Source organism: Episyrphus balteatus, chromosome 2 (assembly GCF_945859705.1).
Source record: "Episyrphus balteatus chromosome 2, idEpiBalt1.1, whole genome shotgun sequence".
NCBI lineage: Eukaryota > Metazoa > Arthropoda > Insecta > Diptera > Syrphidae > Episyrphus > Episyrphus balteatus.
In genome coordinates, this window is record NC_079135.1 from 29,934,791 (window position 1) to 29,962,691 (window position 27,901).

General features: G+C 33.5%; 3 protein-coding genes across 4 annotated transcripts; 1 reads left to right on the forward strand and 2 right to left on the reverse strand.

Annotated features, from left to right (window-relative positions):
* The first annotated feature begins 37 nt into the window (after positions 1-37).
* On the forward strand, positions 38-1,055 carry LOC129909946 (39S ribosomal protein L46, mitochondrial). Its single transcript, XM_055987125.1, has 2 exons — positions 38-151; positions 216-1,055. The coding sequence occupies exon 2, from the start codon at positions 226-228 to the stop codon at positions 1,015-1,017; it is 792 nt and encodes a 263-aa protein (XP_055843100.1). The 5' UTR covers positions 38-151; positions 216-225; the 3' UTR covers positions 1,018-1,055.
* A 2,450-nt stretch (positions 1,056-3,505) lies between these two features.
* On the reverse strand, positions 3,506-27,801 carry LOC129908156 (spectrin alpha chain). 2 transcript variants are annotated; one of them, XM_055984481.1, is made up of 8 exons: positions 27,663-27,801; positions 15,037-15,098; positions 10,898-14,964; positions 10,501-10,551; positions 6,193-8,116; positions 5,527-6,130; positions 4,196-4,796; positions 3,506-4,128 (listed from the first exon to the last, which is right to left on the reverse strand). In XM_055984481.1, the coding sequence occupies exons 3-8, from the start codon at positions 14,885-14,887 to the stop codon at positions 4,000-4,002; spliced, it is 7,299 nt and encodes a 2,432-aa protein (XP_055840456.1). In that variant the 5' UTR covers positions 14,888-14,964; positions 15,037-15,098; positions 27,663-27,801; the 3' UTR covers positions 3,506-3,999. The 2 variants fall into 2 exon arrangements, with proteins under 2 accessions (XP_055840456.1, XP_055840457.1); XM_055984482.1 differs by lacking the exon at positions 10,501-10,551.
* Positions 16,173-21,806, reverse strand: LOC129908157 (protein disks lost). The gene has a single exon (XM_055984483.1). The coding sequence runs from the start codon at positions 21,197-21,199 to the stop codon at positions 17,213-17,215; it is 3,987 nt and encodes a 1,328-aa protein (XP_055840458.1). The 5' UTR covers positions 21,200-21,806; the 3' UTR covers positions 16,173-17,212.
* Positions 27,802-27,901: the final 100 nt, after the last annotated feature.

Below are 27,901 nucleotides of genomic sequence, written 5' to 3' on the forward strand. Positions count from 1 at the left end.
CTATTTTTTAAACTCAACCGCATTTGAAAGCACCCTGTCCTTTGTGTAATTTACGATATAACCTCTCAACGAATTCATCTGTCAGTTGCAACTTGACAGCACCTATCATACCAAAAAAAAGAAAAATTCGTTTTGCTCCCGAAAAATTAACGTAATATTACAATTTATTTTCTTCAAAAATTTTAAATAAAAATCTTATTTTACAATCCTGACAGCACCATCAACATGTTCCGCAGACTTTCCCAAACATGTCTAACAACCATTCGCTCCCGATCAACAAACTATTCCACTCAACCTCAATCCAAAGAGAAATGGGATCTCTATGCAAGTGTGCTTGTCGAAAGATTACCTATAGTTTCGAAATCTTTAAATTCCCTCGAAACAGATTTTCAAAAACTTCTCTGGCAAACTGAATTCGAAAACAGCTTAAAATCTGATCATGAATTGCAACACGAAAAAGATCTTATTCAAGCTGAATTAATAAAAAAAGGTGAAGTTGAAATTGAATTCGATGATTCTGCATCGAAACAAACTGCACAAGATTTGAAAGATTCTTACATAGAAGAAGCAAAGAAATTCCAATTGGCTTCTCGTGAAACTCCCGATGATAAAACAAATAATTTGAAATCTATCAAAAGACGTTTGGAAGATACACTTTATCTTTTAGTCGAACAGAAAGTTGGAAAGAACACTTTGTTGTTGTTGCCACAAGGAATCCGACAAGAAGGTGAAACAATGCGTCAAACTGCTGAACGAGTACTCTTGGAACAATGTGGAGATCAATTGAATGTTACTTTTTATGGCAATGCTCCATGTGGATTCTATAAATATAAATATCCAACTGCGGTTAGGGGTGAAAGTATCGGAGCGAAGGTATTTTTCTTTAGAAGCACATTGAAATCGGGAAATGTTTCGGAGGCTAGTAAGAAAAAGTTTGAATGGTTGGATCAGTTTTCGTTAGGAAAAAGATTAAATGTACCTGCGTATTCAGAGAGTATCCAACGAATGCTTTTGTAAATAAATCAAAAATAAAGTTATTTATCAATTTAAATAAATTGTGTGTTTTTTATTTAAAAAAATAATCGCTTTGCTAAAGTTGATTACAGGGGGAAGCTCGAGGAAGACCTGTCCAATAGAATACAGATGGAAATATACACTAGACAATTTTGTTTAGGTTTTTTTTTTTTTTTTTTACAAAAAGCTGATTTATTTTTAAAGAATTCCAACAAAAAAAAGGGTTTCAAAATTAAAATTACTATAGCTTCCTTCCCCAGTATTTAAGGTTATTTTTTAAAACGTTTAAGTAGGTAGATCGAGCTAATTTTAGCTCCCATTCAAAAATTAAGCTGGCTAAAATTTAACTCAGAGTCGATTTCTTCACAGAGCCGTAGCGCTAATACCGTTCTTAGGTCTAAAGTTAGTACTCAATTAGTTTCAACTCATTTTTTCACCGAATTACTTGGTCCTAAAACTGTCAATTTAGGACCGAGTACTAGTTTGGACTTAGTCCTAGCTAGCTCCTCAAAATCGGCTAGAATTCAAAAATTTCAGCCGAATTGTGCGGAGACTCAGCTAGAAAATCACACATTCGTTTCTAACTGTCTAAATGCCTCAATAATCGCGCAGAAAAAAAGAAGAATATCGGTGATAAAAATGTCAGCTAAATTTAAATGGATCCGCGTACTGGACGTTTATAATAAAACTACGTTAGATATTCAGCAGTAATCGGAAAGGCACAAAACTAACCTAATTCCTTAAATGCCATAACTTAATTACCAAATAAAAAAATTATCCCTTTAACGCTAGGGACTGGAATAAAGTTCTCGTTTTCTTAACTTTAATAAATTACTGTTAGTAAAACGCTGTTTTAAAAAAGTGTTTACTGAAAACGGTAAAGTTGTTAAGCATAGCTTGAGATAAAGATAAGCAGTCAACAGTACCAACTTTTCTGGCATTCCATGTGGCTGATTGTTATCTCAGGTTTCAATTATGTTTAACGTTTTTTAACCCTTCGCAGATATCTGGTGCAAAAAAAAAATCACCAGAATTTAAAACTCGATATTAGGATGCATGAGCACTGAAAAGTCATTGTTATCAAATTAGCAAGATGTATTATCAAATTGATTGCTTTAAGCGTTTAGAAGATATTCGTATCCAAACCCTAATGCCCAATGAATTTCAATAGTTTTCTTATGACCAGTATGCATTGCGATTTGAATAAGAATATCTTCTAAATCTTCAATTTAATGCCAAGGACTTTTTGTAGAACTTTTAAGTCCCTCCAAGATATATCTTGCTAATTGGATAATAATGACTTTTCAGTGAATTAGAAAATTTTAAAAAAGTAAGAAATGTCTATAAATGTCTATCTTTCAAATGGTGAGGTTTATTAATCTTATTAAAAAGTTAACAAGATTTTTTTTGTAGAGCAATCTATTTCCTACAAGAAAATGTCTTGCCCGTTTGATTATTAAAATTTTTCAATTTGTTACAAAATTAACAAAAAACGAATTTATAAGGTTTTCTCAATTTTTGGACCTCAAATATCTTTTAAACGATTAGATAAACGAAAAAAGTGTACAAGGCCTATTTTGTAGATCGTTCAATTCCTACAAGAATATGTAAAGAAATTTGCTAAAAATTCGATTTATAAAAAAATAATTTTCTTTAGTAGAAGTTTGATGTAAAAAAGGAAAATTGCGAAGCGGAGGACCTTCCCATTAATATAAAGAGCTCATATTTGGTGAGTTTATTCTAGAGGCAATCGATTTTTCGGAGTATAAAATCAAAGAATTTCGATTTTGTTGGCCCACCTAATGAGCATACGCCTTCTTGTACGCCTACTCCGCCTGTTGGTTGTCATTTAACATTGTCGTATGTTTTCTACTCATAATGAAAAGTGCATCCTCAATATGGACTTCACATGTTGTGAGTACCTGAAAATCGCACGAAACGTCACAATTTTAAATCTACTTACTTTCAGCTTAGCTTATTTTGATACATTGATGTACACTCTTGGTCCAAAAGTGCCATATCCCTTACATTTACAATAATAATTCCATTTTATAGCGCATCTTCCGCTAAAAATTAAAACAAATGGTTAAATTTATTTGACATGAATCTGTAATTTTTTTTTATTGTTTTGCTCATTTTTAAATATATAATTTACTATTATATACGTGTAAATATATTATTATATATACTTTTTTTGTAATAAAAATTGTTTGAAAAAAAGCCTAGCTTTATATTTTTTGCTGCCGGTTTGTTATTATTTTTGTTTTTTATTTTCTTTGAATAAATGGAGACACCAACTTTTTTTTTTTTAAAGGACCAGTTTATAAGAGAAGATATACATACATATATTTTGGGTTTATATGGTATATAGAGTTTGTAGATTATGATTCATTATTTATTTTAGAAAAAAAAAGTTGTAGGATAATAATTGTTTTCATTGAAAATTTTGTAATAAATGTTTTCTTTCATTTTATTTAAGCTACTTTTAACATTTTTTTTTTATTATTTTTATAAATTTTAATATAATTTTGGAAGGATATACTAACACTGGTTCGTTTGGTAGAAATTTTTTTAATTCGTCGTTTTTGTCTATGACATTATTTTTTTTGTATTATTATTTTTCTTTTCATTGAAAAAGGAAAGCTATTCCAGCTAGAACTAAGACAAAAATTGTTTTTTGTAAATGCAATTAAATGGTGTGAAAATATAGGCGCACATAATATTCAATGTATAAAATAATTGCTACTTTCTTCATGTGTAAAGAATTAGAAATAAAAGAAATGCAGATATATATTCTTCTTTAATATAATAAGGGATCAAACCTTGAATTAATATTGCGTTTTTTTGTTTTTTTTTAATATTTGATTTGATTTTGTTTTTTTTTTTTTTATAAATATAAAGACTCTTCTCATAAAATACTTAAATTCTAAAATAAAATTATGATGTTAAAAACGTTAAACAAAGACATATCCCGTCGGGCGATGCTTAATTTTGGAATAATGTTCGAGTAAAATCGATATAGTCGAGGGCATCTTTGATAGACTGGCCTGAGCGGGTGTCACTGTAGGGTTTCATACGCTGAACACAATAATCCGCCATGTCCTTTGTGAGGTTCTATTTATATAAAAATAAAAAGAAGATATAATTTTGTCTACAAAATAACAATAATAATAAATCTTACGCAATAAAGCTCTTCCTTTGTAACATAGGGACGATCGGAGGCAGTAATAGCGCGGAAAGCATTTTCGATTTCTTCATAACTTTGAACATTTTCTGTTTCTTTGGAAATCATAAATGCAATGTATTCTTGCAACGATACATATCCATCGCGGTTGGGATCGACAACATCAAGAATTGCTTCAAATTCGGGGTCAGGTTGTCCTTCTTCGACCATTGGCAGATCATAACCCAAAGCACGCAGACAGGATTTGAATTCTTGATGATTAAGTTTTCCAGATTTGTCTTTGTCAAAGTGTTTGAACATCATTGAGAATTCTTTGAGTGAATCCTCTGATACTCCCGAATGATTTCTAGCCTGAATTTGTTGTTCCAAATTGTGTTGCATTCTCATTGATAGTTGATCCAATTGATCCCATTGCTGGGCCAGACCGACTGTAGAGTGTTCTGTGTAACGATTGTCCAAAATTAGATGCTCCTCTAAAAGTGCACCGAGTTCTTCGATTTTCTTCAAATCGACACGACGAGCACGCACTTCGGAGGCTTTAATACGAAGGGCTTCCAGTTGTTGTTCCAGAGAACCAGATCCTTCCATCATTGATGTTCTATATAGAGGGAAAGATACGAGTAGGTGATTAAAATAAAATTTTAAAAATAGATTTTATGCAATGGAAGCAACGCAGCTCGAGTTTTGCGGTTTGTTATAAGAAAAAAAGCTTTGATGTTGCGGTTTGTTATGAGAAAAATATTTACAAAATTATTCCTTCGGCTGCAATCAGGCGAATCATTTTTGTAAGTAAAAATAATTATCAAAACTTTGTATTATAAATTAGAAATAAAAAAATCCTATCATAACTATGTCACTAGAGTCTACAACGAAGAGCGAAAGTAGATTCATTTATGGTGAGTTTCATCGGTTCGAAATATACAAATCTTGATGAAGTTGTTAAGGAGCCGTTAAAGGTTAAATAACAATATAAACGGCAAGATCCGAGTTCAAATAATCAACTGGAAGGCTATATTCCCTTGAGTCATGTTAATATTAAGTAGTAATTGTCAAATTTTCAAACACAACACACTGACGCAGAGTTAAAATCTTAAGCTATTTTCAGAGTTATTCCATCTTGGGACACCAAAGGAGCATGACTTGTTACATTGCAAAAAAAAAAAAAATACACCACGCTGTTTAGAAATTTACAAAATTTATCTTTACCCTTGACCATTATAACCGAGCATATAATATCTAGAAAAATTGAGAATTTTCGTTTCCAACAAAATAGAAAACAATAATAAATTTACTATAAAAAAAAACAAAAAGATGTCTCAAAAACTAACCTTGTTTCAGTTAACCATTGATGGAATAGATTGGCATGTTTGGCAAACTCCTTCCTAAGTTTATCGTTCTCCTCTTGACGTTTGGCCTCCTTAGCTAACTCACCATCACGTTCTTCAATGATCTTTTGCAAATTACGCCAAGTCTCTTCGAGTGCTTCCATGGTAAACCAAGTGTATGGATTTGGTCCAACATTGAAACTCTTAATCTTTTGATCGAGAGCAGCAAGTGCCTTGAAATCAGCTTCAGCTGATGACAAAGATGCTTGGAATTGGGCATGAGCTTCGCGTAGAGCACGAATTTCCTCAATCGAATTACAACGAACCGGATCGGTGAGATCCTCTTCGGCATTCTCGAACCATGAATTGAATGCCGAAGCCTTCTTGGCAAATGTCAAGTACAACTCCTCGATTTGACGGAATTGCTCTTGCATGGCAAGAAGACGCTGTTTGCGTGTTTCGGAGGCATCGCGAAGTTTTTGCCAACGCGAGAGGACATCCTCGTGACGCTTGAGAATAGCCGCCGATTGAGCATGATTTGCATTGATGAGTTGATCTTTAAGGGCTGTGATGTTATGGATGCCTTCTTGTTCAAAGGCATTGAGACCTAGAAATAAAAATACATTTTAGAGCATTTACATTAAAAAAGACTGTTTGTAGCTAACTTACCAGCATCGAATGTCTCTTGTTTGGTCAAGAGCGTTTGAACTGTAGACAAGTCACGTCCATATTCATCAGATCGAACATAGTTCTCCTTGTCGGCAATCCAGCTCTCAACAACATCGGCCTTCCACATGAATTGCAAGTATGCCGAGTTATCCAACAAAGCTCCCTTGCGTCTGGCTGCCAAGGAGTTCAAATTCTCCAATTTCGTACGAAGTTGCTGGCATCTCTGAGCAATAGATTCTCCATGATGGTTCTTGGCCTCAACCAAGTCAGAACCTTGTTCGCAAATCAATGAGCAACGATCTTTGTGGGCAGCAAAATCGGTTTCAAAAGCATCATGCTTCTTCAAGAGTCCCTGAACAGCTGCCATGGAGTCACCATAATCATCCACCGACAAAAGTTGTTGTTTCTCGGTAATCCAGGCTTCTTCTTCTTCAACCTGAGCCAAGAATTGTTGATAAGTCAAAGACTCGTCAAGTTTCTGTCCACGTGTAGCAGCCAAATTCTTGAGTTCGGCCCATGCTTGGTTGAGAGCCTTCAATCTTTGTTCGATTTCGGGTACTCCCAAATTGGAGACATCCATAAGTTTCTCTCCGGCTTCTTGTACAGCTTGAATAGCTGGCTCATGTGAAGCCAATTCGGCTTCGAGACGCTTATGCTTCTTCTTCAAATTCTGGACTCCAGTCAAGTCACGTCCATAATCATCGGAACCGACCAACAATTTCTTCTCCTTGATCCAGGACTCCTCGTCGGCAATGTCACGGAAGAACTGATGCAAAGTGAGAGCTTCATTCAAACGAGCTTGACGATGAGCGGCCAAATTGCAAATGCGTTCATAACGCTCATTGATACTTTGACGCTTCTCTTGGATTCCAGCGCTATCGAACTGACCACTGTCAACCAAAGAATCAGCTTGGTTATTCATGTCCTTGATACGATCTTCATGAGCAAGGATATCAGCCTCGACGAGTTGATGCTTCTTCATTAGATTTTGAACGGAAGCAAGGTCCTTGCCCGCATCCTCTGTGGTGAGTAGACTCTCTACTTCACCCAACCAAAAGTCCAAATCCTTAACAGCAGCAATGTAAGTGCGTTGCTTGTTTGCTTCCTTCAGCTTCAACGACTTCTCGGTAGTCTTGTGGGTAAGGTATTCCCATTGGTCGGCAATTTGGGTCAAACGCTTCTGAACAGCATCTTCAGATCCACTGCATTGCTTCTTGTCAATCAAATTCTCACCCATTGCCAAAACGCTTTGAATACGATCAGCATTTGCAGCCAATTCAGCCTCGAAAGCTTGATGTTTCTGGTGCTTGGATTGTATATTGGCTGGATCCTTGTAACTTTCTTCCTTGGCCAATTGCAACTTCTCGGCGATCCAGTTCTCAATTTCATCAGCGTCGCGTGAGAATTGTTGCAAAGTTTGCTCATCTCCCAAACGTGAACGCTTCTCGATCAAACCCTCCTTCAAATGACGCCAGCGTTCCAAAACCTGCTTGCGCTTGTCATCGATCAAATTAGAAGCATAATGATTCTGGGCAATCAGAGTATCGGCCAGAACTTGCAAAGCAGCAATCTTCTCCTCATGGCCATTGATAGCCTTGTCGAAATCTTCATGCTTTTTGATCAAAGCCTCGACATTGTCACCCTTCGAGTCGACTTCTTCGGCATTCAAGAATGCCTCACGGGCAGACATCCAGTTTTCAGCTTGTTCACAGTCGCGCATGTACAACTGCAAGTCAAGGTTCTGCTCCAACTGTAAACGACGTTCGGTCCATGCCTTTTCCAAATTCTCACGGGTCTTGGCGAGATCGTCAATCTTCTCTCTGATTTCAGGTGAAGCATAGTGATTAGCCTGCAGCAATTCAGAACCGAATTGTTCGAAGGCGGCAAAAGTGCCAGAACGGGCATCGATTTCTGTACGATGTTCCTAACAATTCACAAAAAAGATACAATTAGAATGATATTTCTAAAGTGAATGGGGATTGTTTTAATTTAGTCCAGAACCACAGAAACAGAAGGCATTTTTGAGTGATGAATGCTGGGTTGACAACATATTTGATAAATTGTTGATGAATGAGATAGATTTAATACAAAGATATTATTTATTGATGAATGAAATGGTGCTTTGATTGAATTGATGAACTTTTATTACAATATGGATTGCAAACAAATACGATAAAAAAAATCACTTAAGGTCATGGGTTAAGTTAAAACGAAGAGAAAAACATTTAAAATCATGTCACAAGGTTTTGGCAATGACGCACGGCGAGACGCATGTTAGCTGTACAATGAAATAAATATTGTCTTAACAAAGTTGCACATTAAAAATAAAAAAAAAAATATTCGGGATGTATGCCATGAATTCGGGAGCTTTCAATCTCGAGGATTCGCAAGTATAAAGCACAATGATTTTATTAATGATGGAGGTTAGATTTGTCTGAGTGAATTTAATTATTTGGTTAGATTTCCTGAAATTTGACAATTTTTAGAATTTATTGTTTGGGTTTAAAAATATTTCAGTAAAAAAAGGGTCAAAATTGCCCCCATGATTTATTGACTGTGGGCGCAATTGGTAAATAAAGAAAAGAGTCGAACAAGGGACAAACTTTTTAGATCAATAACAAAAAAAAAATGTGAGAATGAGCATCAGGGAAAGTGTTTTCAAACAGGAGTTATACAAACAATTTAGAAAACATTTGAAAAAGACCAAATCACATTAATTACAGTGAATGCAAATTCAACTTAAAAGGCAGACAAAATAATATATTTTTATGTAAATTGAAACTAATCAAAAAAAAATATTTTATTTCTAAAAAACGATGCATTTTTCATTTTAAGATAAGCCACTTGACCTTTTCATAATGATGAATACGCAATTAACAACAAAATTCGATTGATTTGAAGAGTCAGCGTAACTCGGGAAGAGCTGAAATATATAATTGCGGCCTTATGACCCCTAGGGATCACCCTAGGACTTAAAAGGTTTAATAACCTAAGTAATGAGTATTATATCATATTTGAGCTAACACTATAGCTCAATTCAAGTTGAGCTATTATTTGAAATTTTATTTTTAAATTGAACGGTTTAATTAGAACTTCATAGGCAAATGAATGTATTAATGCATTTAACTTAAAAACAGATTATTTTTTAAGAATAAATTTAAAAAAATGGTGAATGATTTTTTTTGTGATTTTAACACTTAGATAATTATGTCATATGAAAGGTTATCTCGAGGACTGTAATATTTTTTGAGTAGTCAATTTCATTTTTATGTATATTTTTCGTTTTTACGAATTTTCGAATCACTAAGAAAAGCAATATTTTACCTAATGCGATTATTGCAAGATTGTTTGTTTTATAAAAATATTATTTAGAAAGAAAACTGAAATTTTTCTTTTAGAATCATCAATTATATTACTGCGGTAAACTTTTAAGTAAGTTAGTTAAGTAAGGCGAACGGCCATCAAATGTCAAAATGCTGAACGTTTTGTGAAAAAATTAATTTGAAAAATAGGAGTAATAAACCGATTTCGAACAATGTCATAAGTGGGAATATTGCTTATAAATTACTGTATGCAAACAAAAAATCGACGTGAGAAAGAAAGATACTAATGTCTGAACACTTAATGGACACCAGCGACTCCTTAAATTATAAAGAATTTCCTATGTATATTTCTATGTACGATACCAATGAAATTCGTTATAAGGCCGATAGCTTAAATCAATAACTTGCCTTAGCTTATGTCGGTGGATTTCACAGTCCTTAACATTAAAAGCAATTGAATATACGATTTTCATTTTTTTAAAAGCCTTTTTTCTTTTCAAATACCTTCAGTTCGTGTTTAACAGAACTTTTTGAAAAAAGGGAATCTGCCCTAATATCAAAAGCAAGATCAAAAAGTGATCGATTAAATTGATGTTTTATTAGTATTAGAATCCTAATGAAATGCGAAAAGCTATGTTTTATTGAAGTCAATTCATATCGTTCGTTTCACAAAAAAAAAAAAACTGCTGTCATATTATTATACAATTAATAAATAAAAATAAAACGATTTGTTAAAACAACAAATAAGACAAAAAATTACACAATAATTAGACAAAAAATTATTAAAAAATTATAAAAATTATACATATTAAGCCAATTATTACAAAAAATATATAACAAAGATAAAAAAATATGTATAAATATATATAATGTATATGTATAGAAACACAATTAATATTATTGCTTTAGAACAAAAAAAAATCGAGTGTCAATATTTTTGAAGAAGTAAGAGAAAAAATTATAAAAATCTAATTTATCCAACTACCTCTGGCAATAGATTGATTCCATAAAGGAATTCAATTTCGGCGCGATGACCCTAGATTTTGTATTATTTTAATTATTTATTTTTTTTTTGTTTTGTTTTGCGGGGGAATTTTTGGTGGTTGCAATGTGACGTGTGTGATTTTATCCAGCAAACGAACGAAAAAGCAATATAAAAACGAAACAAACGGAAAGAGAAATTAAATAAAAAAAATTACACATGAGTTTTGTATTTTTGATTTTTTCTGTCCGTCGTTTTTAATCCTCATTGTCCAAATGAAACAAATTCTATTATTTAAATATTCATTCTTTTTTTGTTTGTGGGTAAAACTTTCAAAGCATTTGGATGGATAACAATATGTTCAAGAGTAAAATGTTTAGAAAGTTTTAAGAAATCTTACCTGGTGACGTTCGATCAGTGCCTCAGCACCAGTTACATCATTAGCTAATTCATCAGATGTAACGAGTCCCATCATTGAGTTGATCCAGGCCAACAAGTCACGATAGTCGCTAAGGAATCGTTGCAAGTCATATGAGTCAAGCAATTTCTCCTTGCGTGTGGTTGCCTTAGTGATAATTTGATCCCACATCTCGTTGATTTCCTTTTGCTTGGTATAAGTTTGATCAGCAGTATCGGGATGAGATTGCATTAAGCGATTGGCAGTTTCGTCAAGTTGACGAATCTTATCGCGCAAAGCAGCCAAATCGCGTTCAACTCCCTCATGTTTCCTTTGGAGAGTTTGAACACTACGCAAATCCTTTCCAAGATCGTCATTATTAAGAGCATTCTCCTTTTCGGCAATCCAATCCTTAGTTTCGTCAATATCACGATGGAAACGTTGTACCTCATGAGCCGATCCCAATTGACTGGCCTTCTCGGCGGTCAATTGTTGCAAATTGGTCCATTTGTCATTCAAATCTTGCATTTGAGTTTGAATCTTCAAAGCAGCTTCAGTCTGTCCAAGTGATGTCAGCTGGACAGCAATTTCATTCATATTTGCCAAACGTACTTCGTTGGCCTTAAGATCGTCATTGAAATCGTCAAACTTCTTCTGCAAAACTTCAACTTCCTCAAGATCTTCTCCAACAACATCAGCAATCTGGGCATGGTTCTCTTTGTCCTTGATCCAAGCTGCTAAATCGGCAGCTTCACGGACCAAAACGTAGGCCTTGGTAGTCTCGTTTAGCTTATTCTGACGCTCCCTAGCCAAAGCAAGTAAATTGTCATACTGCGAGTTGATTTGGTTTTGCCTCTTTGAAATTGAATGATTATCGACAAGATTCTGCTGACTGGCACTGAGTCCAGCTTCGATTTTCTTAATATAAGCAGCTGGAACGAATCCTTGGCGATCATTAACCTCAACCTTCCACCAATCCTTGTTGTTGGAATTAAGAAGTGTCAAGACATCACCCTTCTTCATTGATACCTCACGTGGTGACTTCTCAGAGTAGTCATAAAGAGCTACAACACATTCCTTGCCGGTGATGTCAACCACAGGAGTCTCTTGCTGGCGACAGTTCTTAGCCTGTTCTTGCAATCCTTGGATGGTATTGCCGAAAGCCTCCAAATCAGAAACTAAAGCTTCATGTTTCTTAAGAAGAGCCTCAGATGAATCTTCATCCTTGCCATAATCGTTACCAGTGGCAATGGGTTCCTTTTCACGCATCCATGATTCAGCTTCATTGGCATCAGCAAAATACTGATGAGCTTGGAGAGAATCTTCCAAGTCTTGTTTGCGTTGGTTAGACTTCTCCTTCAAAGAGTTCCACTGCTCTTGCAATGTATCCAACCTCTGACGAATGTCCTCACTAGCAAATGGTTGATCTTTCAATAGATTTTCTCCTGAACTGATGACATTTGCAAGACGAGCATCGTGGTTATTGACTTCAGCCAATACAGCTTGATGTTTCTTGATGAGATTTTGCACACCAATCAAGTCACGACCGCGATTGGTAGAGGCAGCAATTGGTTCCTTCTCACGAATCCAAGCAGCTTCATCTTCCAAATCCCTAAACAACTGCTGAACTTGGAGAGAATCCAACAAATGCTGCTTACGTTCTCCCATTGGAGCAGCCAAAGCAGAATAACGAGCAGTCAAGTTCGATTCCTTGTTCCTAATGTTGTCTGCATCAAAATGACCAGATTCAATGAACTTATTGGCAGCAACTTTAATGCTCTCAATACGATCTTGATGAGCCATAACATCGGCTTCCAATAGAGCGTGCTTCTTTTGCAAATTTTGAACGGAAGTCAAATCCTTGCCATGGTCTTCCGACAACAATTGTCCTTCAATCTCACTCAACCACAACTCGATATCTTCAATGGTGCGGTTGAATTGTTGTTGTTGGCAAGCTTCTTGCAATTTGCATCCTTTCTTATCTGAAGCTTGTACCAATGTCTCCCAAAGAACAACAACTTCTTGCATTCTGGTATTAATCTGATCAGCTGCATAATGCTTCTTCTCAATCAATTCGGTTCCGACAGTTGTGATGTCTTCAATACGAGACTTATTAGCATTCAACTCATGCTCAAAGTTCTGATGTTTTTGCATCTTTCCGTTAAGATTAGTTGGATCCAAATAACTGTCATCAGTGGCGAATTTAAGCTTCTCGCTAATCCAGCCCTTAGTTTCATCGCAATCTCGTTCAAATTGTTGGTAGCGGTTTGAGTCGTCCAACAACTGCCTTCTCCTTGAAGATTTCTCCTGCAAAGCCAATCTACGATTAAGAAGCATTTGACGACGCTGAGCAACATCATCAGCTGCATAATGCTGTCCATCAATTAACTTGGTAGCAAAGATATCTAAAGCCTTGATTTTTTCTTCTTGAGCAGCTAAACTCTTTTCAAAATCTTCATGCTTCTTGATCAAAGCTTCAACGGAATCGAGTGAATCACCAAGATCCTCATTTGCCAAGAAAGCCTCTTGCCTTGCCATCCAAGTGTCAGCCTGTTCGGTGTCACGGTAGAACAATTGCAAGTCCATGCACTGCTCATACAAAATACGACGGTCCTCCCAGAGGGATAAGAGCGAACTCTTGTCATTTTCCAAAGCAGCCAATTTTTCTTGGATTTCAGCAGCAGCATAATGCTCACGCTCCAACAATTTCTGTCCGGATTCGGTTGTCAGTTTGAAACTATCCTCACGGGCGTCAATTTCTCCCTTGTGTTCTTGGTGACGTTCCAAAAGAGCTTCAGCACCAGCAACATCCTTGGCTAATTCATCAGCAGAGATGATTGCCTTCATGCCATTGATCCATGAAACCAAATCACGGAAATCAGCCAAGAAACGATGCAAATAGTATGACTCATCAAGTTTTTGCTTGCGCTCTCTAGCCTTAGCAGTGAGACTTTGCCAGTAGTCGGCGATTTCAGATTGCTTGTCACGAATCTGATCACTGTGATCAGAGTGAATCGAGCAAAGTCGCTGAGCTTCAGCGCCAAGAGTTGAAACCTTGTCTTCCAAGGCAGCCAAATCACGCTCAACACCCTCATGCTTCCTTTGCAAGGTTTGGACACTAGCCAAATCACGGCCATAGTCGTCCGATGACAAAACTACATCCTTCTCGGCAATCCATGCAACAGTCTCATCAGCATCACGATTGAATCGCTGAATCTCATGAGCTCCAAACAATTTTTCTTGTCTGACGATGGCCAACTGCTTCAACCTCTGCCAAGCCTCATTCAACTCTTCCTTCCTCTTGGTAATAGTATCCCTTTCAGGATGACCATCTTGAATTAGCTTATCAGCCAATTGGTTAACCTCTGTAACGCGATATTCTTGCGAAGCCATATCCTTTTGAAACTCGTCGAATTTGCGTTGCAATACTTCGACATGCTCTAAATCCTGTCCGAATTCATCGGCAGTTACAAATGCTTCCTTGTCCTTAATCCAGAACATAACTTCTTCGCACTGACGCAAGAATTGCACCAACACCAAAGCCTGTTGCAGTTTCTGTCCCTTTTCGGCCAGACGACTCAATAACAACTCCCACAAGCGATGGAGTTCATCCAGACGCCTCTGAATGGTCTCCGAAGCAAAATGCTGCTGATTGATCATCTCCTGACCGGTATTGTCCAACGAAACAATTGCATTGCTATGAGCTGATACTTCAGCTTCGAATGCCTGATGTTTTTGAATTTTTGCCTGCAAGTTTGTCGGATCACGATAACTCTCTTCGCTGGCTGCTTGCAATTTTTCGTTTATCCAGCTTTCCAATTCATCGGCGTCACGCTTAAAGTATTGAAAGCGACGCGAATCTTCGAGCTTCTCACGCTTTTGTCTGGTCTCGATTTTAAAATCATTGTAACGTGAGAGTACCTGCTCACGACGTTCTTGAATGTCCTCAACGGTTTCGAGGATTTTCACATCCTTCGGAGTAAAGCTCTCCATATTGTGTGTGTCAAAATGTGTGTGTGCTTCGTTCGTTCGTTTCCTTTTTTGTAAAATGGGATTTTTGTTTGGTTGTTCTGAAGAGATTTATAAGAGAAAGAGAATGAAATTAAAATCATGATTTCATTAATTTTGATTATTTAACTCACCTATAGTTTTGTACTTCCTTTCGCTTTTAATATCAATTGAATTCTATTTCACGCTGACTGGCCTATAAAATCAAAAAGAAGAAATAATCATGAATATAAAATATGAGTCATTTGCAATTCAAAGCGATTACATAATCATCAATGAAAGAGAATTGAATAGAATGTGTGTTGTAGTAATACTTAAATAATATTAATTAAACCAGAAAGAGAAATGAAATGAGGGAACAAGTTCTATGTAGGAAACACAAAAATGACGTGATGGTCACAGTCAGTTTATTGTTGTGCGAATGTAAATGTGACAACACTTGGAATTGTTTCAATTGGAATTAAGCTTCATTATCTACCTACCACCGGAATCTTATCTTTTTCGCAGGTAATGTTTGCGCTATTTGCTGAGTGTACGAGCATAAGTTTTGTTTGACTTTGATTCTGTAGTGAACAAGTGGAATTGATAAAATTCTTGTTCACATTAAAAACGATAAGGGGAAGTGGTTTCTTTTTATTTTTAGCAATTTATTGGTGGATAAGAAAGTTCAAAATACAAAATTTTGTGATTTACTTCATTTTGATATAGTATCGCTCCCAGAGAAACATATATTGCCAACATTTGGAAAAGAGAGCCAAATTTTTAGTTAATTGTTATCGCAAAATGAGAAGGAATTCGATATTCAACTAATTGGCATTGCAGAGCATAGGTGTTTTTTTTTTTTGGTTTTTTTTGAAAGTCACTGTTCGAAGGAAAATATAAAATACCGCCTGATTGTCAAATAAAAATAGTTTAAATTGCACATTTATGATACCGATAACTTGTGTATTCAAAAGAATTAAAACCATTTATAATTTTAGAACAACTCGAAGTATGCACTTTTATTTCTTAAAAAAATATTTTTTGTATACAACAAATTTTAAACATTTTTCAAAAAAATAAAATTGTTTTGCATTTTTGAAAAAAATTATTAATGAATATCTACATAAAATCAAAATTATAACAAAATCTCATAGATATTTTTAAAAATTTCAATGTTACGACTACTTAACCGCTTCTGTAATTACAAAAAAAAAACATTGATCATTGCAAGAAAGGGAACAAACAAGAAAATGTTTCTATGACTGTTGCTATCAATAATGGTTCAAAACATTTATTTTTATTTTTAAATTTTAATCTTTTTAACTACAGTACATAATACATAGTCAAGTTCTTCACATCCATTTTTGAAAACTCAATTTCAAATAACCTCCTGCCTCCTCTAAGAAATCAAGCATAACCTTTAATTTTCAAGGGTGAAGCAAATCGTTCAGTGACTGGCTGTAGCCACGAAAAAGAATGGATGTTTGAGCTTATTTCTCATTTTTCTTTTTTTTGTCTAAAGTTAAACGTTTGTAATGTGATCCGGAAGACAAGAGCAACAGAGTGCGACTTATTTCAAATTCTTTTCGCTAGGGACAACGATAAGTTCACGATAACTCAAAGTGAACATGTTTCTGAGTTAAAAAAAATACAGAACAAATAAAACGTCAAAACGCCATTTGTCGATGGAAATTGAAATACATACATAAAAACAAACATAACTGAAATTTTATTTTTCTGAGATTATAAAAATGTTTGCGATTAGCACTGTTCTACATTCCTTTATACACTAATTATTTTCTCTTGTTTAACTATGAGCTGGAGATTTATTAAACAATAAGATCGTTTAACTACTCTATGGTTTATTTATACATTTGCTCTTATGAAAGCTTTTGTGTTCGCCAACCCTTTGCTTTACTAAATCTTTGATATTAAAATAGCTCAAAACTAACATGCCAGTGTAGTGTAATATGTACAGTTTAAACACCTGTTGATTTTATTTGCTAAGCTGCAACCTCCGTATTAACCGTATAAAACTTTGACTATTTCAGCAGTTTTCTGTTGTTTTGTGACTAAAGAAATTAAATAATAGTCTCTGTTTTACATCTCGTACCTAAATCATAAAACTGCCATACACACTTCAATTTCTGAAAATTAAACACATGTAAATAAAAACAAAAACCACGCATCATTTCTTTTATACAAAAACATTTAATCAACTTTCAAACATACACTAATTGTTTTATTGTTAACAGTTTGTGTAACAAATTTTTTTAACTACAATTTAATTAAACCCAAGGCAAAAACAAAAAAAAATAATCTTATTTACTAAAAAGAGTCTATGTCTCTGGAAAAATCAGCCAAAGCTTCCATAAACAAATTCGAACGTCCATCGTCTTCTTTGAGTTTTTTATTTCTTCTCCCAGATACCGTTTGTAGCAAGGCAGATATTCTACTTAGAATTTTTTCATTCCATTCAACTTTAAATATACGAACAAACAACTCATTCAAATGATCTATGGTAATAACGTTGTTCTCAATTAGCTCCAAGAGCAACAGTTCTAGTTTGTCAAATGATTCGTCAGCCTTGAGTGATCGAATAAATGAGATTGTAATGAGAGATGAGAATAAATTTGGCGAAATTGGTGTTTCTTGCTTTTCTGATGTTGTATCTTCTTCTTCGCTACTTTGTTTCGAATCAATTCTTTTCTTCGTTGTAGTAGAATGCCATTGTGTAAATGTATGCATTCCTTCAACCGTCCAAATGGTAGTTAAGATTTTAAGCAAATCCTCGGATACTATATGACTATGATTCTCTATAAGATTTTGTATTAAATTGACTACCGAAGATCCGATTATTCGATAAAATGACTGAGGTAGGACGTTATCGAAAATTTTTTGCAAGTCAACAAGGAACATCTTAATTTTACCCTCTTCGACGAGCTCGGGACGTCGTGATGAAGCATGCATCCAGAATTGTAAATCTTCTAGAATATCAGACAAACAAGGTGTACTAACAGTTATATCAAGATTCGTTGATAATGGCTTCTGCAGTAGCATATTTGCCTTAACAATTTTATCAACTGTTACATCAATCCCTTTTATGTAGAAATCAATATTCTTAAGATTGGTCGTTCTCCAATCATTGATCTTTAATTGACATTTTTGAAGAATTAGAGATAGACAGGTCTTTTTCACAACTTCAGGAGTTTCATGAGGCAACAGGGCTTCCAATGCCATTTTTACTCGAGATTCTACCATACTTGGAAGCTCATCATTCCATCTCAACATTGCTGCATCATTTGCTTGCGAATAGATTTCCAAAATCTCTTTTTTTACTTTCAATATATCAGTTGAACTCACAGTTTGGACCTTTTTGTTAGCTTCATTCTTTGATGGCAGGAGTATTTCTATCTGAGCGTCTTTGATAACTGCCGAAGTTGTACGCTCAATAACAAATTCGATAATTCGACGGACGGATAAATTTTGAGAGTGAAGAAAAGCTTCGATTAATTTACTTTGACTGTCCTGGCTTGGCTGATGACTCGGACTCTGAGTGCTGGTGATTTCTGATATCTTTGGTGTGACATGGCGATAGCGTCCACTACGAGACACACATTTCGAATACTTGGGCGGCATAATAGTTACACGAAATTCAGATAGAAATGGACAAGCTACATTCAGGATGCACTCGAGCATTGGATCAAATTGACCAATAGTACGTTCCACAGTAAACTCATTGTAATTTATGTCCTCGGCTTTTTCACAACGATCCAAGGCCAGTGCAAGACTTTCTTCATTTTCCTTTTTGATACTTTTCACAACCATTGGTTTGTCTTCGTAATGTGCAAATTCCGATACCAATGCATTTGGTACTAGCACAGAGATCTCTTTCATTTCAATAAGTTGACTGAAGGATAAAGTTCGATTTTGTCTGTAAACGTAATACGACTCGGCTACATTTGTTCCTTCAAAAAACCATCCCAAACAGGTTCGCAGAATAAACACCGAGGTTGGTCGCATTCGTAAAAGATCCGCTCTGCCTCCTAAATAGATATAGAGTTCATATAGCAAGTGTAACACATTTCGATAGTAATCCAATTGTAAGGTAATATGATCCAACATAGCCAAGTACTGGACAATCCAGGGAATCGTTATTAGTAGTTTCTTTTCTGATATGGCCACCTTCAGCAAACCCATGACATCAAATCCTGGTTGAACCATGTTCCTCAGCTCGATTTGTTTCTTGTCTATGCTCAAGCAACCACTTGATGGGGGATAGAGGAATGGTTGTGCATGCAGAAGACCCAAGAACTTCGCCAAGACCTGCATCGTCGATAGCACCTCTGGTCGAACAACATATTCCATCACAAAGTCAGTACTCTCATTCGAAGTCAAATTGATGACTTCATAGGTTGAACTATTAAATTGAATCAACTCAACGAGTAAGGCAATCTTAACTTGCTCACTGAATGCCACACATGATGAAGCCAGAATAAAGTCCTTGAAAAACGCCTGTTTCGCTGGAAATTGGTAGTCAATACTGAAATTACTCGGTTCCACCAGTCTTTGTGTGAGTTTACTAAACTTTTGCAAGTCCACATGAGCCTTTAACTCCACTCCAATATCTGTGTGTGATGTTTCGTTATAATTTGACGAAACTAACAACTGTGAGACAAATAGTTTAGCCAAATGCGCCATATTGATTGGATGATCGCTGGTATTGAAAAGAATTTGTATTTTTGTCAGCAATTCGGTTCGAAAATTCCACATGTGATTGAGATGATTTGCATCCCAACATTTGAAAATCGTATAAAACTGATCACGTTGCGATTTGAAATTACTAAATTCCTTGTCATTTGGAAAGTTATTCCTAGTGTCATTTTCTTGTTGATAAAAGACATTATTAAAAGATTTACTTATTCGAAAAGATGCTTCATATGATGATTTCTTCACTTCCAATTGCTGTTTTTCCAACATGATCTTCTCCAGAAATTCCTTTAGATCACCAGCAAGATCACTTATTCGATCATTATTTAAAACAACTCTCAATGTTTTAACATCCAACAAAGCCAACAAATGTCTCTGTCGTTTAAGTACTTCCAAGGAAAAATAAATGCAATTGGTAAGTGATTTCAAGGCGGTATAAGCTTCGTTGTTTGTTCGATTGATCACATTTAGTTTCTCGTCTAAATGAAATTCCAGGTCAGAGGAAAATTGAGGAGTTAGACTTTGAGTGGATGAATTATTGTCGGCATTGAGGATTCCAAGAAGATATGATAGTTCACTCAAAACATTGGCAGTGATATGGACATCGATTAGAAATGAGTAGATTTCAGCAAGGCAGTCTAAAATTTTGCGATGTGTTAACTTTTCAAAGTCGATTTTGGGTTCTTCTCCCTGAGTAGTTTCCCCATCATTGGTCATATTCAACTTTTCCATTCTCTTAACAGCTTCGCGCAAACTCTGATTGATGAGGTTGGGTCGGTTTTCTTCCTCGAGTTCTTTACTGATCTCTAGGATGTTTGTCTTGAGAGATTTTCTAGCTTCCATCACAGAACATTTACCTTTGTCGACGATTTCGGCGTCATTGAACATTTTGAGAATGTTGTTCTCGCTGCTAAGTGTTGGACTGCTGAAGGAGTGAGAGGCCGGTGTTGTTGTCTTACTGACCTGAGTTGGAACAACTCTCTTTTTTGGCTTCTCAGCCTTGTTCTTAGGTTTTTGATCTGAATTATTGCCATCAGAGATATTTGCCGAAGAATCTTTCTGCTGTTGTTGTTTCTTTCTTGTCCTGGAATTGGATACAATGAAGTCTCCTAAACAGAATCCACTGTTGTTGCTGCTGCGGTTGAACTCATTTGATGTATTCCCGCCACTTGATTTATTGAAACTCTTGTGAGGAGTGGATGTGAAACCTTTGTGGTTAGATTGATTGAGAGTGTCATTGAAATGTGATGTGTTTCTAGTCGGAGTGCATCTCAGTTGCAAGGAATCATCACCTCGAAAACGATTATCAGGAGTTAGTTGTTGTTGTGGTAAATTATTTGGGAATATTCTCCTCGGTGTACGTGTTGAACTTGAATCTCTTGGAGTGTTATTCGTCTTACCGATGGGACTGCTGACACATTTTGGTGTTCCAGGAGTTTTTGTATAGACTTCAGTTTGTTGGCGAATAAAGTTGAGGAAAAATAATCCAAATTCTTCCAATGTACAAGAGGAATTGCTTTTAATTTGTTTTAAAAACCACTCGGAGAAGGCCGGTTCGAATGGTTCTTTTGTCGTTATTATAAAATTTAATAGTTGGTCAGCCATATTCGATGGTTATTGCTAATGTTTTTTTGTATTGTCTTGGTGTTTTTTGATTGTTATTTAGAACATTTTATGTAATTTAATTATATTTTTATTGAGGATCCCAAAAATTAAAAGAAAATTCGCTTTGTCGTTGTCGCGCGATCTGTAGAAAAACAGAAAAAAGCAGAATGACGTCAGGTTTGATTGAAAATTGAAGTTTTTTTTTATTCAAAAAGTATTTTTTTTGTAACAAAGAAGAAAAGAGCCGTATTGAAAATTGGACACAATCAAGTTCTGCATACTTTTTTTTTTATTAATTTCTTAAGCGAATTTTCTTTTAATAATTTTTGGGAAAAAAAAAACTAATTTTAATATCACAAAAGAAATATTTTAAGGAAAATTATATAGTATCACTTTGAGGAAGGAAACTTGTTTTGTTGCGAGAATATAATTATGATCTTCTGTCTACGTGTTCAAAGTACCTATTTTATAAACAAAACTCAGGTGTTAAGGGCAATATTAACCCACACAAACATACTCACACACTTAAATATGAAGGTGCAGAGGGTAGTAAAAGGATACATATAAAAATATGATATAGATCAAAAATGCATTAAGAAAATTATACAGTATATCATGAAAGTGAGGATACAGATGTGACTAAAAAAAAAAATGTATTTAAAATAAAAGATTTTTGATCTGCTCTAGAGGTTTAAAGAAAGTGAAATTGAATGTCATGTTAAATGTATAGAATTAAAATTTTGGATTAAAAAATGATGGCAATGATGAATGAATGGTACAAAAAACAAGAAGATTTGTTCACTAAATTTAAAAGGCAATTATATTATACTGATTTCTTTTTTTTTTTTGTAATTACTTAAAATATCAATAAAGAGGTTTCAAATATCTAAGCAGTTGAGATTTAAGTAATAAAACATTTCAATAAACAATTTCTCAATGTGACGTTCAAATACATGTAATTAAATCATCAAATAAAATATTTCTTGTTTAATAAAATTATTCGAAATTGGCATCACTTTGGGTGCAAATAGAAAAATCACTGGCATATGTATGTATATAATGTCATATAGTCGTCCCTTGTCTCTGTCTCTTTACTTCGAATATATGTATATACATTGATGATTTTGGAAATCCCAATTGTATAATTTCAAAAAAAAAAAAAATATTATGGTTAGGTTGTAAAAAATATGGATTAAGCAAACAATTTCAATTTTTATGATAGTGTACAAAATGTATCCTTTTTCTTACTACATTTCGAACAAAGGCTACCTGTTATCACAATAAAACAGGCTTTTAGTTGAAAACATAAATGGGTTAAACTAACAGCTTAGTTAAGGATGCAAGAATTTGATCTGCATTTTATGTAGATCGAATTCTTCCTTATCGGGAACAAAAGAAATCCGATCATTTCATAGCTTGAAAGATTCAAAACGACTACACTGTTATATGGAAATACTTTGAGCATACATTAATAATCCACATAACATACTAGGTGTTATCTGCATTTTATGTAGATCGAATTCTTCCTTATCGGGAACAAAATAAATCCGATCATTTCATAGCTTGAAAGATTCAAAACGACTACACTGTTGTATGGAAACACTTTGAGCATACATTAGTAATCCACATAACATACTAGGTGTTATTGCTCTTGTATGGATACCTCAAGGAGGTATAACTCAATTTTGAAAAAAAATTGAACAAAACAATTAACTAACCAACTTCTTAAATTTATTGAGGATCCAAACAAAATATGTCATTGGATTTCTTCTAGAAATAGATGACAGGGTAGGTTCCGATTTAAAGAAATAAACGCAACCAATTAATTTTGCACTAATACACAAAATTTGGTGTTAATTTAATCAAACTTGAACATGAGTTGATAGAACGAAGCATTGCAAACACACAAAATCTCTCTTAATTTAAAAATGGTATGAATAATGTATAAGATTTTAAAGAGCAAACATTTCATTGAGAAACAAAAATTGAAGCTATTAAAAAAAAAATTTAACGCCTAAAAAAGTAAATTAAAAAAAAAAAAATATTTTCCATAATCTTCGGCATATGCACAAAAAAAAACACGAAAGCCTAATTGTATAAACAATTTATTTTGAAGTAATTTATTTTCTTGCAGTTTTTACATACATATGTACATTCAAAAAAAAAAAAAAAAAAAAAAAAAAATAGAAGAAAAATCCATGCATTTACATATTATTTATGTTTGCTTCCTGCAAATATCTCGTGTGTCGACGATGGTTTTGTTTTTTCTGAGGAGGTATAACAAAACTACTCAGATTGTTTACATAAACATAAATAGATCTGTTTTATTTTGATTTTTCGTTCTATTTTTAAATTTGTGTTGATGGCTAAGAAGTTTTAATATGTAGAGATGAGGTTCAATGAAATTCAAGGAATTTCTGGATGTCTTTGCTATTATACATAGTGAATTTTGATTGCTTTTAGACCTTGAAAAGTCATCAAAGTGATTTCATCCGAAAACAAACATGTACGATAATTTATTAAGAATCGGTTAACTTTAGAGTTAATAAATGTATAAACGGACGTTTTTAGCGTTTTACTCAACTTCAATTTCGAGCATTTTTATGACAATAAAAAAAAGGCACCGATCGTAGAAAACAAATATCAATTTTTTTTTTTTTCAAAAAACTATCCCCGAAACACGATTCTTAATTTGAAATACAAAATTTTGTATGAACTATAGAGATTCATACCCCATCAATAGATTACTCTTTAACTAAATCATCAATGCAAATTTTGTGTTTGAATTTCCAAGTTCAAAATTTTGTGAAATAATCGCGATTTGAAATGCGACCAATAACAAAATTAAAAATAATTCTTAATTTTGTTCAATTATTTACACCCTAATAACTACATATCGTCGGTGAAACCAGAAAAGTGTGTAACTCCATTTTAGCAAATTTTATAGGAGAGCAAAAAAAACAAAATCGTTTTGAAAGCATTTGTATGAGTTTTCATTTTCTAATTTGCTAATAAAATAAAAACTATGAATTTTAAGGGGATTCTGAGTTTAAGGAACGGTAGATATTAGGTTTGTCTAACAGATGGTATTCAAACCTAATTTTCAGAAAATTTGGAGTTACACACTTTTCTGGTTTCACCGACGATATGTAAATATAAAAAAAAATGAAAACATTATTTTGCTTTTTGGTTCATGCTCGGGTCTCAAGAGAATACGTACTTTTTTGAGTCCCATAAGCTTAAATTGTTTTTTTTTTTAATGGCGCTATTTGCTTTTTTTTTTATAGACTTAAGACCCAAAGAATTATGTACCTATGAGGACGTGGGTAATAGGTATAAGCGATTGGTGTCTTTGGATATGACTTTAAATTGAATGATCTTAGGAGGGGAAGTGCACTAACATTTTATTTTCGTTAATAACAAAAACATTAAGAAAACAATGTTGATTTTGATGAAGTGCATTCAGCAAAAAAATTTTGAAAGTTTTGCGTTAAATTTCTTCGGAAATTCTCCGACAGAAAATATTTGCGGATTATTTAAAGAAAAATGGAATCTTCACAAAGCATGTACAAAAATGTAAATAAAGAAGAAGAAGGTAGAAGAAGGACTCGCCAAAAGAGGTTGGTTGATGACTTTTGAAAAAACATTTTGAGGATTTTCACTTATTTAATTAAAATCACTGACACAAATGAATTCGATTTTTATTTTGCTCCATTTGCTTTGTACTTTGTTCCCTGTTCTGTAACTTTATCACTGGCGATAAATGTTGCCCAACGTCTCAAAAATCCATTTTCTTCCATAAATAAAGCAAAATTTCTTTGAAAATCAGAATTTATGAATTAAGAAATTATGATTTGAACAAAATTTCATTTTTTTTTGATGAGATAAAATGGATTTTGAGTCATTCAATAATACTTTTCCAAAGGTTTTTGATGTGCAGTTCCCGTTTTTTTAAATATTACCATCAGAAAATGCAAAAACACCTGTTTCTGAAGTTATGCTGCAATGTGAAGGATTTTTTTTAACATTTTTTGTGAAGGTTTGTATAAGAATTGCTTTTCTTCTTTAAAAATCTGTTTAAATTTTTGTGATGCCTTTTCTATAATCCGAGTTATTTTAATTTGAAGCTTCTGCAGTTTGTAATAACGTTATTGATAAAATAAGCCAAAATATACGTACTTAAACATAAGATATCTCGGATAATAAAATAGATATCAGAAAGATTTAAATTAAAGATTTTTAAAGAAGAAAAACAGTTCTTATATAAATCATTAAAAATTATGTTAAAATAAGGTACTTCACATCATAGCATAACCTCAAAAACAGCAAAAAAAATGTTTTTTTCCGCAAATTCTAATGGCAATATTTCAAGAACTAAGACTGATATAATATTAAAATTTCTGACTTCATATTCGAGTTAGGCACACCAAAACTATTGGAAAAGTATAGTTTTGTTTATTCATAATAAAATAGTTAAATTTTGTAGACCAGAACTATCAGCCAAAAAACCTGTTTTTGCATTTTCTAATGGCAATACATATTTCAAAAACTAAGACTAATATAATATTTCTGACTTCATATTCGAGTTAGGCACACCAAAAACTATTGGAAAAGTATTGTATAGTTTATTCATCCAAAACCTTGTTGTGCAGTGTTATCGATCTTATTAATTGATTTCTGATTTGGAAAATAAATACTTTAGATTTGACTCTAGAAATTAAAATACAGAATTGCAAGTCTCAATACCAATCGCATACTGTACAATGAAACTGATATTTTTTCCAGTTAAATATTTCCTATATCAACTCCTATTACTTAGGTTTCTCAACGTAAAAACACAAATTAAGTATGTATTAATTGTAATATACGTATTTATGTATGTATTAACAACACAAAATCTCTTTATTAATCAAAGATTTAGGCCAAAAACTAAACACCCCCCGCAAATTAGCCTAACAACTTTCTAGACTTGATTTTAAAAGAAAAACTTTTCTATATGCATAAAAGACAAATGACATTAAAACACGAAGAACTGCACCTTAAAAAAAAAAAAAAGAAAATTATAGTAAAGAAAAAGCAAAAACCAAGTTGGGAAAGAGAGTGATATGATAAAACACACGGATGATTTCAAATGATTGACATACATACAAATAGGCAAAAAAATACAAATACAAAACAAAAGCGAACATAGGCCTATTATTTGTTCCGTATTGTATGTAATTGTGTGAAGAAATTACATACCTACATTATTTCAATTGACTGATTAATTTCTTCCAATCTTAAAACTTCCCCTTTCTGATAGAAAAACAACTACAAGCTACATAGGCATTTAGTGGCATAAAAATCAAAGTCTAATAGTCTTTCTGTTAACTTAATTTTAATCACCCGTTTTTTTATAAACTCACATAAATCTATTTTTAAATCAATTTTAAAGGTTCAAAAGGTTAAAATAGATCCCAAAGGTTGCCTACCCTCTTTTTATAAAAAAATAACTCTTTTTTTTATTCTTCAACAACCCCAATGGGATCACATATTTTTCTGTCTGATATTTAAACACAAAAAATACTTTATTTCAATAAAACCAACAAAATTCCAAAGACAACAACAACAAATTAAATCATTTTAATTCTTTAAATTTGCTTCAAAATAGCAAAATGACGTAATCCAATGAAAAAAACGAGAATACCTACTTTTACCCCCTTTCCAATAAGATTCAGCAGAATGAAGAGAGAATAGAGAATCTACTATAAACGAGTTGAAACAACATAACATCACACAAGACAAGAGATATTTAGCGCAACATACATAAAAAAATAAAAACACACAAAATATTTAGAGGGGAGGATGAGAATGATACTAATCGACCTGACCCCAAAGAAGGTTCTTTTTTCCCCTCGACTGGAATTGTAGTCTAATTAATTTCCTCTTTAATAAAAAAAAAAATGACAAATATAAAGAAATTATGCATTTTTTATCTGTGCCACAGACAATCTGGAATTTAAAGAATTTCTTATAAATGCCTATTAAGTAATTTTTGAAATGAATTCAGATTACTCATATATATTTTTTTATCGATTTGTCCCGAGAGTATGTATGTACACAGAAGCCCACAGCAAAAAAAAAAGAAGTCTCGCACTTTGCCGATGATGACGTCGTCATCGTTTTTTTCTTCACATTTTTAATTTTTGTTTGCAATTATAACCAATTTAAGAGTGCAAATTTTAGCACAATTATCATCGAAAAAAACATGAATTGAAATTCTACTTTAATCACTTTAAATAGAATAAATTAGTAATTTCTTTAAAATAAATTTGGACGGCTTCACTTTTTTTCATTTCTTTTTTGCTGTGGGTGTGGCGACACGAAAGATGACCCAAAATTTTCAACATAGCTTTTTCATATCAAAAAACACATTCTATTCGATATAGTTTTTATAAAACTTGTAAAATATATATTAACTTACACTTTTTTAATATTATCCTTTATATTTTCAGCACAATTTTGTGATTTATTTTATATTTTTTTTAAATTAGAATTTTTCTTTTCTAGCGTAAGCTCATTCCCATTTGAATGTTTAAAGAGTACTTTACAAAATGGTGAAGAATTTTCTAATTAGCAATGTAGCCAACTTAGAGATGTTGTATTTTTTCTTTTGAAAGATGTCAAATGGAAAAAAAGATCTGTTTGTATGCAAGTAGATTT